Source organism: Cavia porcellus, unplaced genomic scaffold, assembly GCF_034190915.1.
Source record: "Cavia porcellus strain 051 isolate PalLab524CR breed Dunkin Hartley unplaced genomic scaffold, mCavPor4.1 scaffold_5, whole genome shotgun sequence".
Lineage (NCBI taxonomy): Eukaryota > Metazoa > Chordata > Mammalia > Rodentia > Caviidae > Cavia > Cavia porcellus.
In genome coordinates, this window is record NW_026947488.1 from 6,766,918 (window position 1) to 6,786,797 (window position 19,880).

Here is a 19,880-nt window from a genome sequence, read left to right on the forward strand (position 1 = left end):
CTCAGCGTGAGGTGACAGTCACACATGAGTGCTTATGGTCATTGCCTGGGGCACTTCCCACAGCCATCCAATGAGCAGCTGCCCCACCACCATCTCCACAGTGCAGGGAGGAACCGAGGCTCTGCTGGCCCATCAGAGCTCCATACTGAGGCTCCCTAGGAGTGGCCAGGCAGCCTGGCTCCAGCACCGTGGGAGGGAGGGATGGGTGGACGGATGCCTGGGCCGTCAACTGCTCTCCCTCCGTGTTTCTCCTGGTACAGAAGGGTGGGAGAGGTGGCCACCTCCCTGCCACGGCCCCAGGGCCTGCACTTCTCGCACCTGGATCAACCATGTCCTGTACTCCAGGCTGGTGCTGGAGCTGTGGTGAATGGTGCACCACCCAGGGCTGGGTGAAGGAGGAGGGAGCATCCTGTGCAGAGGACCCCATCCTCCCGCTGGGGGTGGGCACCTAGTCTGTGGAGCCCTCTTGCATGGTTACTTGTGGCATTGGGGCTGGCTGTCACATCGCCCCCCCTGGTGGGGTCTGAGCAACATGTCCACCCCGTGGTGCTCTGCTCCATGGCTACAGTAAAGTCACCTGCCTGCCAAGCAGCTGGGAGGAGGAGGAGGGGAGGGCAGAATTCCCAGAAAACACTGGCTCCTGTGTCTGAGGATTGCTCCTGAGTGTTAAATTTTGTTATTGTGTTGCTGTTAGTTTTGAAATGAGATTGTTACCTCGGGCATATTCCAGGTGGGGAAACTGAGGCCAAGCAGGCTAAGGACTCTGACTCGGGCCTTGTGGATGTCACCAAAAACTTCCAGGGAATGTGGTCTGCAGGGATCAGACTTGGGGTGGGTTGCAGAGACTCTGTGGTCAGTGAGCTCTGCGGGGGCCCAGCAGGACCACGAAGGGCAGAGGTGCTGGCCCCGGCCTGCCTGTTCCCGCCAAGTCCCTTACCCTGAGGGGCTCCTTGCGGGAAAGGTGGAAGGAGGACCCCTGCCAGTGGCAGGGCTGGGTTGGACGCTGGCCAGCACCTCCTCCTCCCTGCTGAATCTCTGTATCCTGCAGCCGGCCAAGCCCCAGCCTCTGCTCCGGGGCTTGAAATCCAGAGGCCCACTTGTCCACTAACCAGATGTGACCGGATGCAGCCGGCACCCCAAGGGCTGGAGGGCATGAGCTGTCCAAGTGGGAGCTGGGGAAGGAGGCAGGATGGCGGGAAACAAAAGCAGCAGAGGCCACCGGGAGTGAGCCACCCCGGGCAGCGGGCCCCCAGGTGCTCCGCTTCCTGTTTGTCCAGGGGAACGGGAGGAAGGAGAGGCCGATGTCCCAGGGGCTGAGAGTGGTCTCTGGTGGCAAGGACGGAGCTGGGTCGTGGGGGCAGGCAGATGTTGCAAGTGTTAGCCGTGTTCTCACTTGTCGCTGGGCCCCTGGTCCGTCCAGAGAGGGGTGTGGGATTCATGTGTTTTCCACGATTAATGAGGAACATTCTTATCCTGTGGGCCTCAGAGGGGCAGCTGATGGCCCCGGGCCTGGAAAATGAAGAAGCCACAAGAAGGCGAAGATGCGGCCTTTGCTGTGGGTGGGTCGTGTCCCTCCTTTCCTGAGAGCCCCCACGTTTGCTCCCTGCCTGCTCCAGGGATCTTTCCCAGGCTCTCGGCTGCTCGTGCCACCTGCAGGCAGCCAGTGGGCCCACGAGGCACCTGCTGCCGCTGCCTGTCCTCTCCTCGCTGCCCGAGCCCTGCTCACCGCCCCCGCCCCGTGCCTGTCTGCGTCACTTCTGCAGCTGGACCCCATGGCCGTGGCTTTCCCAGTCTGTCACTTTTCCTACTTGAGAGGTCACAGTGGGGAGTCATACATGGGTAGCACAATGCTTGGCACAGAGCAAGTGCTCAGTAACTGGACCCACGAAGGAGGTGACCGAGGTGCTGAGCGCACGGGGAGGGCCATACTGGAACCCAGCTGTGTCTGGGCTCCTGGGGACACCTGTGGTTTTCTTTACCTGCCCGGAAGTAAGAGGGTCGCAGATGCTTTCTGGAATGCACCAGGCGATGTGTGTTTTGGGGTTGGCAGGTCGGGCATTGGCTTTCACGGTGTGCAGCTTAGCGTGAAACGAGCTGTAGACCACGTTTGTGTTGTGCATTGCTTGTGTTCCAATAAAACTATATTTGCAAAAGCAGGCAATGGGTTGTATGACCAGCAAGCTGCAGTTCACTGACCTCTGGCAGGAGTACCAGAAATCGTCCAGACTTTCCCCTTCTGGACTTTTCCCCTCATTTTGAGCGACCTGGTATTCTGTCCTGGGGCGCATCACATTACGGGTGAGAGAGCTTCCTCTACACCCCCAGCATGGAGAAGGAGGTAGTTGGTGGGCAGGATAAAGGATGCTGATCTCCTCGTGTGCCTGCCTTCTTAGAAAGGAAGACCCTTCGGAGAAGCCTGCAGCAACCTTGTCCGGAAGCTTCGAGGGAGGTCAGGGGCTGGGGTGGTGGGGGGCTGCAGCCACTTCTGCCTCCCTTGGCTCTCCTGGGACCGGGCCATCTCAGGTCAGCCGGGTCATCAAGGCGAGTCCGGGAGACAGCAGGTGTGGCGATTTCGATCACCTGCAGCAGAGGGCCGAGGGCAGCAGGTGATGAGGACGGCCTAACCTCCCGTCTGGAAAACGAGAAGGCGGCTCTCCCCAGCACCCTGGATGGTGTTCCCCACCACCCTAGGGAAGCGAGAAGCAGACCCCGGACGCACGCATGCCGTGGCGTAGCACGCCCAGCCGGGAGGATGCACACTGGGAACACGGCTACACGGATCCACCCGGTTGTCCTCAGCCCGGCTGGAGGAAGCCATGTGTAAAAGAAACACGGAGGAGGGCAAAGCCACGGGCTCGCCAGCAAGTGCAGGAGGCGGTGGCCGGGAGCTGCAGTTGGTCACGATGTGTGTGACCCAGTGTGGGGCCCACCTTAGCGGCCGTCCAGCCTCTGCCTCAGTGCCAGCGCCATCAGTGCCAGCGCCATGTGTGCCTTGGGCACACATGTCTCGGACATTGCCACATGTCTCCTGGGCGGGGCCACGCCCCCACTGAGAGCCAAGGAGATGAAAGGCAGCCTAGGGGAAGAAGCCCTGCCCGGCCAGATGCACACACGTGTTAGCACTTAGAGAGCTGCAGTCCCCGAAAACAGAGATGGATTGTACTGTGCTCTTCCCTTGAAAATGAAGACTTTAAAAAGCAACACAACAAAATCCAAAGGTCCCGGAGGAAGGGAAGCCGTGGGTGCCGTGAAAGAAGCTGTTGCCTCTGCACTGGCCATCAGGCCAACCGGATGCTGCTGCTGCTGCTGCCGCCCCCTGAGTGCTCCGTGGTCACGCGCAAGAAGCTTTCTTTGGCAGGTAAAACAGGATGCTGCGTTAAACTTGAGTGGCCACACGGAGCCACTCAGTTAAGGGTGTTCCCATATTGCAAGTGTTAAGGGTGTTCCCATATTGCAAGTGTTATTTATCTAAGAGTCAAGGTCAATAGGGCATTTTTTAAATTTGCAAAATATGACTTTTTGAGCAAACCCACAAGCTTTTCAAAAGAAGTAGTAACCCTCAGCTAAAATGTACATCTTTCTAAACCTCCCCAAAGATAGATTTTATAAACTATTACGTATATATTGTTCCCCTGTCTGGATTCTTTAACTCGCCTACATTAATCTTGCTGGACATTTAAATGTAATAATTATACACACTAATGAAGCTAATACACTGTCACACTGCTCACGAAAGGAGAAAGGATTCTCCTCTACCTTTCTTGGCCCTTTCTTCTGGTATTAAAATAAATTTGACCCGCGTACATACTGTAGGTGAAGATGTGGCAATGTGTCTGCTTTCGTCAGCACGTGCAGTTAGCTGACCTTAATTATATATGTTAAATGTCTGGGACAGTCCAGATGGAAAGGGGAGCCAGCAACATCTCTGAAACAGCGTCGCTGCCTCCTAAGGGACCTGTGGCAATGCCTGGGGACCATTGCGGTTGTCACCCAGGGAATGCTACTCGTCTTCGTGGGGAGAAGCCCAGGCTGCTGCTCCACACCCGACAGTGCGTAGGTGGCCACTTCCACCACATCACCCAGCCCAGAACTCCTGACGCTCCCCCTCTGCAGCTTTTGGGTGTCTTCCTCTGTAGTCTGCAGGCATGCCATGATCCCACTCTGGCTATGGAGTTGATGTTATGGACACCCGAATACAGGATTCCCCTGGGTGTGTCCTGAGGGGTGGGACAATCAGGTCTCATTGTGAATAGGCACTCAGCTGTTGGGAGGAACTGCCTGCCAATTTTCAGTGTCCCTGTGTTTGGTTGCTGTAGAGTGTGAATAAATGTCCATCGTGCTGTCTTTGAAAACCTGAACCTTCCCCTAACTTAATGACAGAAGAGGGAGAACCTGTCACTGTCCTCTCAGGGCTTGCTCTGTACCAGGCTCAACTCAACTGGCACCTGTGTCCCCCATCTTCAGCCTCTGCCAAAGTGGCGAGAACAACCCAGAGCACCAGCTGGGACTGAACGGTCAAGGGAATCATTCTTGGTGGCTGGGTGAGGACGTGACGGGCAGGATTGGTTTGATCCCGTGACTTAGAATTTGTCTTTCTGCTGTTCTTCTATGGAAACTAGCCTTGTTGGAAAACGTGGGTGCCCTGGGTGGGTGCAGAGGGGGAGCACCTGCACAGCACCCCTGAGGCCCTGGTCAGTCTCTAGCACCTCAGAGTAGGGTAGGGTTCTCCCTGTGGGTACTAGACGGTGGTCAGTTCTGGGGCTCCATCCATCTCTCCTCCCTCAGTCCTGTTGAGAGAGATACTTTTGAGTGTTAGAGTAGGGCGTTGATTTCTAGAAATTGCCAAGATCCCTCTCTTGCACGCCCTGACTGAACTGGGTCGTGGACGCAACCCTGATACCTGCGGATTAATTGTCTCTTATTAAACCACAGGCCCCATCCCTAAGGCCAGGGTGAAGCCGGCCAGGTGAAGGTGTAGCTGCTTAGATGCAAACAGGGTTGCTTACCAGGGAGGAGGGATGGGTGAGCTCATGGTGTCCCCACCCCCCCCATTTTATAGTTGAGGGAGTCGAGGCTCCAGCTTGCAGCTTGGCCTCTCTTGGCCCACACTGGTGGCTCAGTGGCAGAGGCAGGTCTCTGCTGTGTCCCCCGTCCTGGCCTCACTGACCTGGTGGCCAGTCCTTTAATGCAGAGAGACTGCTCGGGGGTCTGGGCTCGGAAGGGTCTGGGGTAGCATCAGATTTGTAGGTCAGGCATTTTTATTTTGCCCTAAAAACCCTCCGGGGGAAGCACTGTTCCTAGGGGCTCAGCTTTAATGGTTCCTTTTATAGAATCGTTGGCGTTTTAGATGCATGAACTCACGGAAACCCCGCTCAAGAATGCAGGAAAGCCTCACATTAACCGAGCGGGGAAGGTGGAACCTGGGGGTCTGGGGACCTTTGTTCTTTTAAGTATTCACTGTTGAGAACCAAAGCCAAGCCCTTGGCACCATGCAGGTCACAGGAGGCTGAGCCTTGTGACCCCTGGCTGCCTCAGAGGCCTCCAAGTGAAGTTGATTCAGCTGTGGACCTCAGGGCCCTCCCAAGTGCTGGGTGTCACCAGCCTTGACCAGCCTACCTGAGTCAGGGGTGTCCTGACTCGGTCGGCCCCATCTGAGTGAGCGCCTGTCCTCGGGTGGGTTACTGGGCCTCTCTGAGCTTGTGCAGCGGAGGGCAGATGGACTTGGTCTCTATGTGATGCCCTCTCCACCACCCATTCACCATCTCCAGACATGCCATCCAGTCTGTACCCCAAAAGGTCCCACTTTGTCCCCTCGGTGTCCAGACCCCCACATGCTCCTGGTGCTGTCCAAGCTTCTTCCGGACTGCTCGTGTTGGGCCTCCAGTGCCCTCTATGCCACGCCTGGCCTCAGGCTCCCGTCATGCGAGCCCATCCGGTCTCCCAGCTTTCAGGTCTGCTCTAGCTGGGGACTCCAAGCGCACCCCTGGCCTGCTGCTGCCCTCACTGGCATTTAACAAGCTCCGCCCTGGCTGCAGGGGCCTGGCGTGGGCCCTGTTCCTCTCCACCCGGAACCACACTGGCCCCTGCTGCTGGGTCCCGACACAGGGACTTCCCACTGCCTGCCTGTCCCCCTCCCTTCTTCCGGGGCTCACGCCAGGCACATCCAACCTCAGCAAGTTCGGTTTTTTTGAAAACAAATGGAAAACCTGCCGTTCTCCTGGCTTGGATGTCACATTCTGGTTGTGACAGATGTCACTAGCCACGTGGGGCAGGACACGCCGAAGGGCACTGGAACCTCCCTGTACGTTTCTTCTGCCTTCTATGAAGCTACCGAACTAACATGGAAACCAAAATAAACTCCAAAGTGGGTTTTCCAGGATCTGAGCCTTTCTTCCCCTGCCACTGACTGCTGCCCCCGGCTGGTATCCTGCCACCTCCTGGTCTGCACTGTTGGCCTCCTCCTGGTCTCTCTGCTTCTGCCCTGGACCCTGCAGTCCATCTCCAGGGACAGACTGAGGAGGCCTTTAACTGGGTCCTGGCCCTCACAGGGTTACACCAGTGGGGTGACCACAGTCTGGGGCTCCAAGTCCCAGCTGGAGGTGTGGGCGGGCCCTTGCGTGTGTCCTCTGGCTGGAGGTGGCTGCTGGCATCCTTGGCGTTTTGGCCTCGGACTTCTGCGCGCACCCCTGTGCCTGTGTCTTCCCCGGGAGTCTTAGGAGGACCCATCTGATAGGGCCTTTGTGTAACAAATCACATCTGCAGAGAACTTCTTTCCACCCTGAGGCTCCGGGTGGGTGTGGATGAACAGGGCCCCAAGGGGTCTTGAGCCCCCCTCCGCTCCCTCCCCAGCACCCCTTCCTCCCTGCGGCCTCCGCCCCGCGGCTCCTCGCTGCTCTGAACTCAGCTTCCCCGTGCGCACCCGCCTCTGCTCAGACACCCTCGAGGGCCTCCTCACTGTCCCCAGGTCCTCTCTCAGGTGGCCCCTGCCTTGCACTAGGTGGCTCTTGGCAATTGTTTCTGCTCCTCAGGACACAGAGTAGGAACACTGCCACTCCCCGTGACCGCTCAGACCAATGAAATGCGTGCTTCTAGCTGGGGCCCTGAGAAGCCTCAGCACCCCTGCAGTGCGCCCCCTCTCCCTGCCTCATTTTTCTCCCTGCCACTGGGTACCTACAAGGTGTGTCTGCTGCCTGCCTTCCCCACCGACAGGGAAGCTTGGGCCTGGGCGTTTTCTCCCTTTTGATGCCAGCTGTGTTCCAGGTGCCTGAAAGGGTTCCCGGCCCAGGCTGAGTGCTTGCTGCGTGGGTTGGTGGGTCGGTGGGTCGGGGCTCCTGGAGCAGTGCATCCGCTGCCGCCCCTTCCCGCACCCACTTTCCCCACCTCTGCTGCTTCCCGTCCAGGGCAGAGCGTCAACCCCAAGCTGGCAGGCCTGATCGGGCGCCACGGGCCCCAGAACAAGCAGCCCTTCATGGTGGCCTTCTTCAAGGCCACGGAGGTGCACTTCCGCAGCGTGCGCTCCACGGCAGGCAAGCAGCGCAGCCAGAACCGTTCCAAGACGCCCAAGAACCAGGAGGCGCTGAGGATGGCCAGCGTGGCAGGTAGGGCCAGGGCGGGCGGCACGGGGAGCCCCTGGGGCCTGTGGGTGCTCCACAGGGGAGCTGGAACAGACGGGGAATCAACCCCAACCCTTCCCACTCGACCTTTGCATCTTTTTTGGTACTGGGGTTTGACCTCAGGGCCTTGCGCTTGCAGGCAGGGGTTTTTACCTCTGAGCTAAATCCCGAGCAGACCTTGAATCTTAAATCTGCAATATAATCTTCAAAGCAAGGAGCAAAACATTAGCATAACAAGGTGCCAGTGGTGAGGGAGGCTGGGGACTTAGCTCACAGCACAGGCTGCTGCCTGGCAAGCGCGAGGTCGTGAGTTTGATCCTGGATCCAAAAAAATAATGCCAATTGTGTACATTTTGAGACAAAACTGTGGCTGCGTTTATGTTTACACTTACAAGAGCAGAGAAGGAGGAAGGGAGAAGAGTTTTCTGTATCCGTCATGTATTTCCTAAATATTGGAAAATATTTGAAACTCATGACCATTTAAGTACACGGAAGGGTATGTGTGTGTTACTGGAGATTCTTCTCAGTTTCTTTGAAGAGTTCCATTACTACCAGGGGAAAAATGATAAATCAAGACAATGTTTTCATCGCCAACAGTTCTAAGATGAACAAAAGCGTTGAAGATAAGACGGTCACCCCCAAGGACACTTCCAAGGGCAGCCTTCGGGTCCGCACCGTGGGGAGAGGGGACTGAGCTTTGAGTGTGAGACTCCAAGAGAGGTGGCTCCCCTTCTTACAGAGGGGCAAGCAGGGGCTCGGGGGCTTAGGTAACATGTTTGGGGGTACACAGGGAGCTGCAGGCCTCCGGGATGTGAGCCCTGGAGGCTGCAGGTTCCTTTACGCTGGACTCACTTGCCTTCTGGTGTGGTCTGCAGGCACCTGCCTGGCTTCCATGCGCTCTGGGGCCCCAAGGTCTGCTGTGTTTCTGATAAGTGGCCAGGATGGGGCTGGCCTTGGTCTGAGTGTCCTGCTGTGGCTGGAACATGGTCTCTTTCCCCACAGGCTATCAGGGTCTTGAATGACACCATGTGTTGCTGGAGTCCCAGGGGTGCATTTCAGGGGTGGAATTCCAGAGCAGTCTGTGAGCACTGTGGCCAGTGCTGGACCCTCCGGCCACCCACTCCCAGCATGGGAAGGGCTGCCGCTGTTAGCAGGAGATGTGTCTTGATTTACCCCCAGACTAAAGGGAAAGGTTCAAGTCAGTGATGTCGCCTGCACAGCAGTTTCTAGGCGATTGCAGAGAGAACGGCCAGATCCAGGGGTGCAGCCTGCAGCAAGAGAAGCCCCCCTCAGGTTTCCTAGCCAAGTGGTCTGCGGCCTGTGGGCGCCCAGAGAGCTCCTGGTTTCCATCTGGACCCCAATGGTGACATCCATGGCACAGGGAACTTAAGACTCTGAAATGTGGAGTGCATCAGCTGACCTCAACTCGGGGCAGCTTATCCTGGGTGGCCAGGTGGACACAGGAACTGCCGTCCCGTGTGTCATTAGAGGCCCAAGAACCAGGAGGTGCTGAGCTGTGAGGACCAGGGACACAGATGCTGCTTGGCTGGCTTTGGAGTGGGGCTGAACCGGGTAGAAGCCCTGTCCCCCGAGCTCCAGGTAGAGGTGGTCCTCGGCCCTACCAGGGGGACCCATGGTGGGCTCTCAGTGCCAGAGCTGGGAGGAATAAATGCAAATACTCGGGTGCCACTCTGGGGGTCGATCAGCAGCAGCGGCAAATGACTTTCTCACCGACGGACAAGCCAGGCGCACATGTCCACTGTCCGGCAGGCAGGGCCGGTCCCCTTGCGGCTCTGTGGTCCTGAAGCCAGAAGCAGTCTTAGGTGCAAACCAGCCCTGGCTGGCTGCACCCACAGGAACACAGGAAGATCTGGAAATCCCTACTACGGCCCCACCCCGCGCCACCTGGCTGTGCCACCGGCTGCCTTGAAGGTTAAATTCCTTTCTGAAGGAGCTGGTTGGGGGGGTGACCTTGTTGAGAGCAAGGCTCTGGGGGGCAGTGGGGTGTGCGAGGGGGACCCCAGGTAGAGATCAGTAGTCTGTATGGCTCCAGTGTGTGGCAGGTGGAGCCTTTTAGGGTTCTCAAAAACTCAAGAACCATGTGAACCCCTTCTTGGTAGTTGGGGACGTCCCCATACTGACTCTTGAGACCCTGTCCAGTAGTGAGAGCCAGGTATGGGATTCCCAGCAGTGCTAATTCTGGATGCCAGGAGGTGGCTGTCACCCTCATCTGTGTGTAGGGACAGGCCCAGTGGGCGGGAATGAGCAGGGGAACTTTCCCTGCTGCAGCCGTGGGACCTGCAGGAGCAGAGGCCCAGGGTGCTGGGTTCTAGAATCCCACACCTGATTGCCCTGCAGTGTCTTCCTGCAGCCCTGTCCAAGTGTCCACTTGATTAGTCCCCGGGACAGGACCCTGAGTCCCTGAGTGACAGTGCACCTTGCGTGACATCTTTCTCCTTCCTGTGGATTTCTGTTTCCTCGCTTTGTTTTGTATTTTTCCAAACCCTGCCAGAAAATTTAAAAAAGAAAAGAAAAGAAAAACCAGACTAAGGCATGGCTCCACCCTGGGCGGAGCAGGCCTGTGCCCGTGCCCGTGCCCATGCATGCGGCTCGGGTGTGTGTGCTGCGCTGTTTGAAGTGCCGCATGGGACGCGCCCCACACGAGGAAGCCTCTCTCGCTCACAGCCCTTTGTGCGTTGGGTGGGGACGCATGCTGCAGCCTGCTGCCTGCGGAGCCCTCTGCCATGGCACCCTCTGCCCCTCTGGGCACCAGCGGCTCTTCAGATGGGGGGTGGGGGTGGGGAGGGGTTGTGGGGCATCCCAAGGCCCTGGTGGAGGGTGGCAGCTGAGTTGAGCACTGGCTGCGACTTGGCAGCTGCTCCCTTGGGCCCGGGAGGTGGCTGGCACCGCCTCCTGCACACTCGTGCACTGCCCTGTGGTGTGTATGAGAGGAGGGGGCAGAGAGCTGGGCGTCTTGTCTGTCCCGTGTCTTTGCTGTTCTGCTGAGAAAAAGAGGTCCTAGTGATACGTAGGTGTCCAAACTACTTTCTCTGGGACAGCTGGGGTCCATGATGGCAGGGCCAGTGCCCACCTGTATAGCAGGTCAATGCATGGCCTTGTCAGCTGCCCTCAGTCCTGTGAGGCCTTGGGTTTGAACATGACGCTGGATGTCACAGTTTCACTTGAAGACAGCACTCAGACCACTGCTCACCTCTCCCTTGCCCCCAGCAGACATTGCTAATCTGCCGCAGAGTTGCTGCCTCCCCAGTGAGCTCTCATCTGTCCAGGCAGCCAGCAGTGTCCCTGGCCTGAGCTACTGTGCTCTGCTCTCAGAGTCTTTACTCAGAGCCCCTGGCTGCAACAGTGCTCCCCCAATCCCTTCTGCCCCCTCATAGGGGAGAGAGAGAAGTGGCTTGGGCAGCGACAGTGCCAGCTCACGTTGCCACAGTAAACAGTGCTGTGCCCGTGTCCTCCAGGAGCAGAGCCCAGCCCCTCAGGGTCTTCGGGAGGGTGCCTTTGCCGTGACCTCAGTGGCCAGCAGCAGCCTGGTCTGGTGCTGTTTCTCACTAACCTAGTAGGCTTGCAAGCCAGACCCCTGAGTCGAGAAAGCCGGGTTGGGGGAACATTGCACTCAGCTGGACACTGGTGGTCAGTGGTCTGGAGGACACAGTCAGGAAGCTTCATGGTTAAAGGTGTGCCTGTGACGGAAGCATATGGTGACTTAAATTCCCTGGACAGACGGCCAGGGAGGACGCTCATCAGTCACCTTTGCTGGGGCTGCCGTTGGCCCTCACCTAGCCGTCTGCTGTGCCCCGGACCCCACACCTCCAGGGTCTCCCCTGGGCTTGAACTGACTGCCACTCCCTGCTGTGCTGGCTGGCTGTGGGTAGCAGAAACCTCCATGTAGACCTCAGTGGGTGGGCCCGGCATTGGTTCATGCAGGTGGTCACCGATGCCTCCTTTACGTGTGCATGTGTGTTGGTTCCACTAACACTGAGGGGCAGGAGGCTTTGGGGACTCAGTGTTGACGTCAGAAGACCACTGAGGACAGGACACAGAAGTCAAGATGAGAACCAGACTTGTGGAAAGTGGGGTCGGAGCACCCGGGCTTGGGAGATGGCATGTGCAAAGGCCCTGCGGGGAGACTGATGGTGAGGAGGCGGCCGAGCCTGAGGGCACAGTCAGAAAGGGCCTGATTCATGATTCATAAAATCACACTCAATGATTAGTAAACTGAAATTATTGCAAGCTGAAAGAAGAAAGAGAGAGAAGCCAGTGCTGCAGGGGGCAGGGTCTTCCATGTCGTGTCAGTGTATGTGTGCAGTGGGGCTGGGACACAGAGAACTTTTCGCAGTGTTTACAAGAGCCAGGCCTGGCCCCACACTTACCTACTTCTGGAAAACCCAGTGCCTAACTGCTGTTCTCCAAACCTCAGCAGTGTTTTCCTGTGGGATCAGTGCGCCTCGCCTCTCCACCCTGGTCTCTTCCCAGCGGTGCTGGGGCGGCTGGGTGCCCAGTCTGTACCTCCTGCTCCTCAGAGCATCTCGGGTGGGCTGGCGGGGTGGTCCGGAAGCCGATCCCCCGAGCAGGACCCTCACAGCCGGCTGTGGGGTGTGGGTGGGGTCTGATTCCCTCGGTGTTTAAACAACACATGTGCATAAGGGAAACGGACGCCCACGGAGTAGCCTGAAAGTGCCCTGTGCCAGGGCAGCGTGGGAGAGGGACGGGGCGTAGCACCTGCCCTGCCGGGGGTGAGCTTTAGGGCTTTGCACCGGGCGATCCTCCCTCCGCTTCGGGTCTCCTGGCTGGTGAGCGCCTGCCCAGCTTGAACACGCATGTATCTCTCTCTGTTACTTCTCACGCCAGAAAACAGCAGCAGCGACCAGCGACAGGCCTGCAAGAAGCATGAGCTGTACGTCAGCTTCCGAGACCTGGGCTGGCAGGTGAGGGCTGGCTGGGCCCGAGGTGGGTGCCCGGTAGAGGCCTCTTAGTGTCGGGCAGAGACGTGATGGGGCACTAGCCACCATGAGGAGGTGCACGTCTTGGACTGCAGCCCACTCTTCTGTGATACCTGGGCTAGGCCACATGTGGGAGCCCCAACAGCAGCTCCCCTGTCCCCAGTCTGCCCCCACCCCTTCCCCGAGTCAGGTTCCCTGGGGAGAGAGCTGGAGGCCCAGCTCAGGGGAAGAAGCACTGCTTCCCGAGCCAGTCCTCGGTTTAGGAGTGGGACCATGGGAGGAGAACCCAAGCAAGCCATTTGGATGGAGCAGGTAGAGACACCCCAGGACCCTTCGGGCTCCCAGGTGTGTGCTGGGTCCAGCACACATGGGGCGTCCCCGTGGAGCTCAGCAGTCCTGCACAGGGTGCATCATAAGATCCTTGGGAGCTGCCAGTTCCGTGCAGGAGTCCAGGATCTTCCATGGGGACCGTTCACCCAGCCAGCTTGATCCCCTCCTGTGAGTCCATCCCCAGGACCAGCTATGGCTCCATGCTCCAAGGAGTGCAGTGCTCACCTCGCCATGTTCCCCTGTGGGCAGAGCCCCAGCCCCACACACTGGACAATCCCCAGCACTGAAGAGTCCCTCCAGGCTGCCGTTGCCTGGATGGAATTTCCGGGCCAGCCAGACCCCTTGGGCCAGTGTGGCATGGACCATTCCTCCAGCAGCAGCGTGTGGGGAACACTGCCTTTCAGCAGTCCCGCCGGGCCATGGAGGGCCATTAGACTCTGATAGGTGGGAGCCCCCAGACACAGAGGCTTGGGGTTCAGCAACCTGAAGTGTGTCACCACCAGCAGGAGCGGGGTGGTGTCAGCCTGTGTCCTCGACATCAGCAGCCTCCTAGCTGTGCACCTTCTGCCCAGCAGATACAGCCGGACATGCCCATGCTGGTTGCTGCCCTGCCCCTGCCCTGCCCTGCCCGCGTTCTCACTCAGTTTCTGCGTGACTCTGTGGCCACCTGAGCCTCTGCCCGAGGACGTGGTCATGCAGGAGGATGGTGTCCACGGGGGCCCAGTCCTGCCTCACTGCCCAGGGCTCTGGGCCTGGCCGGGTCACCCCCACTCTGCCCTCTCTCCCTAGGACTGGATCATCGCGCCCGAAGGCTACGCTGCCTACTACTGTGAGGGAGAGTGCGCGTTCCCTCTGAACTCCTACATGAACGCCACCAACCATGCCATCGTGCAGACGCTGGTGGGTGCTGCCCCGGGCGTGGTCCCAGGGGTGCAGGCTGCAGGGCCACAGATCCTGCCTCCAAGCGGGGGCCTGAGAAAGCATCTGCTCAGGGGACCCCGTGCCTTTCTTGGGCCCCTCGTTCCGTGAGAGGGCATCAAAAATTACATTTTATTATTGCCTTGGTGTAAAGGTGAATATCACCTTTGACTTAGAATTTCTTTGTTTTCTTTTTTTTTTTCCTTGTGATTTATTTTTGGCACTGGTGTTGATCCCAAAGCCTTGACCCTGAACTATATCTCCAAGTCTTGTGTCTGTGTGTGTATATATATTTTATTTTTATTTTTTAAATTTTGAGACAGGTGCTTACTAGATTGCTCAGGTTTGGCTCAAACTTGCCGTCCTCCTGCCTCAGCCTCCCAGAGTGCTGCTGGGATTGCAGGTGTGCATTCCTGCACCCGACTAATAAAAATGAACCCTTCGGTGGCTCCTGACTCCAGTCGCTGCAGCTTGCTGAGAAGCAGCTGAGCCCTGCCAGGACGCGCGTCCTCAGTGTCAGGGTCTGTCACTGCAGCCCCCGGCCTCCTCCACTGTCTGCCTTCCGGGACAGGGCATCGGAGTTTGTCAGGCCAGTGCCCCTTCTGGAGTTCGGGGCCTCCGTGGGCTGCCGTGGGTCTGGTCAGCAGAGCTGGAGCGCTGGAAACTCCCAAGTTTCCCTTCAGGAGCAAACCTGAGCCAGCTGCATGGTCCATCACGAGCCTCTGCTCATCTGCAGACGTGGGTTGTGTCCGCCAGGCTGTGGTCACCTTGGGCCGAGTGGTGGCCTCTGCCTTCGGCTCGCCTCAGTCCCCCTCATCCCGTGTTTACTCTTGGCCTGCGTCACCTGTCAAAGGCACTCAGGTGGCATCTGAGTTTTGTGCCCCTGACCCGGACTGAGAAAGACCCAGCGCCTCCATCCTGCTCCATGCAGGGCAGCTCCACAGCCGAGGATGTGGGCACACAGTGGCAGATCTCATCCCTTACGCATCGAAAACTAGCCATGCTTGCACGGGTGTTGTGGTGCGCACCTGTAATCCTAGCACTCTGGGAGGCTGAGGCAGGAGGGCGTCAAGTTCAAACCCAGCTGGGCGACATAAAGACTTAGGGAGCCCCTGTCTCAGAAACTTAAAACATTAGAACGGGTTGGGGTGTGGCTCAGTGTAAAGGTGCAGGTTCAACCCCCAGTACTGCAACAAGAAGCAAGCAGACCTGCCCTTCACTGTCCTCATCTGCAAAATGGAAGCAACCCCGTTTTAGGACGGGGAGTGCACGGAGTATGTCCCTTAGGGTCGTCCTACCCAGGTAGTGGGTGTCCCTTCAAAGAACAGGCCAGGCAGGAGGGCCTCACCCCATCTCACCCGTCTCCATTCCCCATCCCCTAGGTCCACTTCATCAACCCGGACACAGTGCCCAAGCCCTGCTGTGCCCCAACCCAGCTCAATGCCATCTCCGTCCTCTACTTCGACGACAGCTCCAATGTCATCCTGAAGAAGTACAGAAACATGGTGGTCCGGGCCTGCGGCTGCCACTAGCCCCCCACGGAAGTCCCACCCTTTGGGGCCACGTTCACCCAGAGCTGCGGAGCTGTGGTGTGGCACTGCCTGGCGCCAGCATCGCCCACCTTGGCAGGGACCAGTGGACCAGCCACCTTTCGTGAGGCTCCCCCTCCGTCCCCGGCTTTACAGGTCTAAGAATATTAGGGATTTGAGCACCAAGTGGCTTTGGATCCATTTCTCATCAGTGACATCCTAAGGAGAAGATCCTACCAGCTACTCCGGGCAAAACCTAGCAGGAAACAGCTCTGTGAGGGGAGGTGGCCCGGTCGCGGTCATGGGCTGTACTGTCCCCGCCAGGCCCTGACTTCTGGAGGTGATAAGGGCGCCTTTCAGCCAGCAGCCAGCCCCGGGCTGCAGGAGAAGGGGAGGGGACGCTCGTGGCCAGGGTGGGCGCCTGTGTCTGCGCTGAAGGGAGTCTGATGCAGAATTTCTTGTAATAAATGTTGCAATAAAACCGATGAATGAAAATGGTTAGGATGTGACAGGTATATTTTCCTGTGGCCCTGTTTCTTGGTTTATCCTGGTTTTGTAAACAGAAGCTGTGGCCGGAGGTCCCCCCACCCCCGCTCCACCCCGGTTTCAGTTTGAGGAGGCCGCAAGGCCTGTGTTTACTCGGATCACACAGATGCAAGACACAGGCCGAGGGAGGGAAGGGCGGGCGAGATGCTGGAGCAGGGCGGACTCCGTCCACTGCAGCCCAGGGCGAGCAGCAGCTGCCCTCCCCCAACAGCGACTTGGGTGGACATTGGGAACGGGGTCCCCGGCCCCCCCTTGGTGGGGAGCAGTGTGAAGTAGGGGGGTGGACAAGGACAGGCAGTAGGTGATGCCCGCAGCTCAAGCTTGGTGTTAAACCAGAGGGCACAGCAGCAGTGTCACCGTCACCAGCCCAGGGTGAGCACAGCTGTCCTCCGAGCAGGGTGCTTGGTGTCTCCTCTTGGACGAGGCTCGTGAGCAGGGTCCCACCAGGACTGTCTCTTTTTACCTGCCAACCCCTCGTAGAGAGCCCTGCAAACAGATTTGCTGCTTGAACTAACAGAGCGAGCCAGGGTGGCGGGAGGGCTGACAGACACAGGACGGCTGGACTCGGTCGCAGACAGACAGCCAAGGCACGGATGGTGAACCTTTCAGAGGCTGCGTGCCGGCTGCAGCCCAGGCCCCCTGGTTTATCACAGAGTGCCAGCACTGCTGTTCGGCCTGGATACCGAGGTTTTAGTTTGGAAAAATCAGCTCACAAGCTTGGCACCCGTGCAGACAGAGAGGCCAGGCATGCCCACTGCAGCTGGTGGGCTGTGGGTTCACCACCACTGACCTAGAGAGCGGCCTGACCCAGTGGCCTGACTTGGGGCTGGGGTCTCTGCTGTCGCCCTCAGTGCCAGCCCCCCTGGCCTCTGCCTCAGGTGAGCACCAGCTTGAAGCCGCAAGCCCAAGGCTTGCACCCGGGGACTAGGCTGCCTGCAAGCATCTGCCACTTCTGCTCAAAGGGTGCAGTGAGTCATTGGGGGAGACCGGGGCCGGGGAGCCCGGATGCCACAGACACGGCCCCCGTCTGCGACACGTGGGTGCTGGAACCACTGGGGCTCTGCTTTTGTTCTATTTTCTGTTTTCTTCTTCAGTAGCTTGGGCTGCAGCACTCACTGCCTGGCTGTTGGAAGATGGGAATTTTTTTGGTTAGAATTTGTTCTTGGCAGATCTGGGCTTTCTATGTGACTCCTGCTCGGTGCTAGCTTTTCCACTACCTGGTGTGTGCCCCTGGCCAACTTCCGCTGGGTGTCGTTTGTACATTAAAACGTGTAAATAGCTGTGATGAGACCGAGAAATTATTTATTTCCATCGAAGCTCTTTTGCAAACCCTCCTTTGATCCCTTGTTCGGAACGAGCTTGCTTCCCCATCCTGTGTGTTTTCTTATTTAAGATTATTTATTGACAATTGGACCGATGTACCATGGTTGTCACAGAGGGCAGCCCTTGGTGAAAATTCTGTATGAATAGACACAATAAAACGGGTTTTCAGTTTGCAATAAAAGGAGTCATTTGGTTCTGGTTCTTGGGCCTGAGCGTGTGTGCGTTGCTTTCCTGGGCCCTCCTGGACCTTCGCTTGCTGTTTATCTTCCAGGCCTGGGGGCCGGAGTGCAGGCTCCTTGTCAGTATTTGATGCAGCTGTGTGGGGCTCCGGGCGGGGAGATGGAGAGATGGAACCCAGCAGCATATGTGAATTTGGTAGGCTGCACTGCAAGGACCCTTGATTGAATTACAGTGCAGCTGTGAGCAGCTGTTTCAAAGAGGCAGGGGGTAAATTAGCTGTGTTTACGGCTCACATAGCTGAAAGATTTAGTCATCCCAATAAAACAGAGGCACAAGAGAGGAACTGGGTGGTGGGGGTGCTTACACCCAAAACTTTAAAGCTGGGCTGACCCCAGAGCCAGCGTTGTCCGGAGCACACGGCTGCGGGAGTTGGGGGTGCTGTGGAACCCTGTTCCTGAGCTCCCCGGCTCCCCCACTGCAGGCCTGGGAAGCACGGGCTCAGGGCCCTGCGCTTGGAGCAGCACTTTGAGGGGTCGCAGGCAGCACTCAGGCCGAGTTTCTTTTCTTTTTGAAGTGTGTGCTGTGGTCCGCTGGTGGATGTCGCCCGAGCCCCAGCTCACCCCGCTTGCCTGAGACCCTGCGGCCGCTCCTAACAAGTTCCAGCCCTGTGATTGCCAAATCCCCCTGTCATTGTCCCGATGCGCAGTTTAGCTTTTGTTCTCTTTTTCCAGGCCGAAGACCAGAGCCACAAACCGGAGGTCCAGATGTGGCCTCGCAGCCGAGCCTGGTTCTCCCGGCCTGGTGTTTACCCACGTTTTAAGACGTGAGCGCACGGCCAACATGTTTCTGAAAATCAAAAGATGAGAGTGGAGGAAAAAAATCTGCAAATCTGGTTTCTCTTGTGAAATCGACAGATCTGGGCCCCCGAGACCCCCTGCCCACGCAGCTGCTCCTGGCTGGTCAGAGAGGCCGAGGGCAGCGGTCACCAAGGGCAGTGCCAGCTGCCATGTCTAACACGGCAGGCACACAGCTGTCCATCCCCAGGTCCCTGTAAGAGTCGGAGAGGTTAGGCGAGGCTGGCACAGGCATACGCTACAGGAAGGACGGCCAGCCCTGTCCCTGCTGGCCTCTCCCGGGTGCCCTGAGGACCCTGCGTGTGCGTGGGCACGGTGGCCTTACCCATCCTTGGCGTTCAGCTCTTTCCTCCTGGGCTCCCCCTCTTTGCCGTCCACCCCCTGGAGCTTCCCACACTGTCTCCCCACGGCGTCCAGGCTGCTGGGCGAGAAGCATAACGGAGTCGCAGGGGTCCCTAGCTGGTGATTGCTGGCACGCTCATCAGCCTTCAGAGTGCGAGTTCCTCCCCGTGCTGCCCTGGGCTGGACTGGCCTGGACCGCCTGGGGGACCTGGGGGTTGTGGCCAGGGCTCCAGCCTCCGCTGTCCTGCTCATGTGTCGGCCCTGCACCCACACCCGCTGGACACCGCACACCTGGCTCCCCACTGCCGCCTCCCTGCTTGGGGCCTCTATCTTTGATCCCACTTGAACTTGGGGCTTCCCCCACCTCACGCACCCCGCCACCATCCTCCCACACCCTTGGCCCTTGCTGGGGCTGGCAGGGGCCAGCTGACCGGGGGCTCTGGACTCCTCCTCTGTCCAGCACTTTTGGAAGAGGTGAGGGTTGGAGGCTCCTGCGCTGCGACAACAAGCTCACAGTCCTGGAGCCAGAAGCCCAGGTCAGGGAGTCTGGACGGCCTCCCTGAGAAAGTCCCAGGAAGGGTCACACCAGCCTGTCCTGGCCCCTGCTGGCCGTGGACACTGCTTCCATCTCCATGCGCCCTCCTCCACCTTCCCATGTGGGTGGGGGACAAAGCACAGCTCACACTGGGGGACCCCAGTGAGTGCATGGTAACCAGAGCCGCCCCAGGCTGCGGGGATCCCTCCACCCTAAAAAGTAAAATCCCTCTTTCATGACAGTGTTGGCCTGAGAGGAATATAAGCCAGACAGAATCATTTATTTCCTCTGCTTTTTAAAAGACATAAAAATATTTTTGTGGGCCCTTAAAAATACCACAGCCCTGGGCTCTGGGTCCACTTGTTTGGTGGAGAAGCCAGCCCTGACACTGAGCAATTAGGGACCACGTAGGACGTGTGTCATGATGGAGGCGGGGTGCTCCTCACATGGGGTGACCAGGGATGGACTCCTGGCCGCGGGCTGCAGAAGCCCCAGAAAAAGCTTCCTGCTGGAGTAGCACTTCCTGCTGAGTTCTCTGTAGATGCAAAGGCCCTGCGGTGGGCATGCATGGGAAGCACAGTGAGGAGTCCTGTGTGGCTGGAGCAGACGGGGTTAGAAGCGGGACAGTGATGTATGGCTCTCATGGCCATGAGGGGACTCAGGACCATCGGGAGTGAGGAGACTGTGGCAGGTGTGACGGGGTAAGTGGCTCAGGAGGGCATCTGGGAGAGAGAGACATTCCCCCCTCCTGC

The 19,880-nt window shown here is 58.2% G+C and overlaps 1 protein-coding gene across 1 annotated transcript in view; it reads left to right on the plus strand.

The window, feature by feature from the left end:
* The window catches only part of Bmp7 (bone morphogenetic protein 7), a 69,419-nt gene extending 53,572 nt beyond the window's left edge, over positions 1-15,847 (plus strand). Inside the window, exons 4-7 of the mRNA XM_003463644.5 lie at positions 7,401-7,598; positions 12,480-12,556; positions 13,691-13,801; positions 15,202-15,847. Of these exons, the coding sequence (XP_003463692.1) occupies positions 7,401-7,598; positions 12,480-12,556; positions 13,691-13,801; positions 15,202-15,351 (536 nt within the window). The 3' untranslated portion in view covers positions 15,352-15,847. The remainder of the gene's footprint in view (positions 1-7,400; positions 7,599-12,479; positions 12,557-13,690; positions 13,802-15,201) is intronic.
* Positions 15,848-19,880: the final 4,033 nt, after the last annotated feature.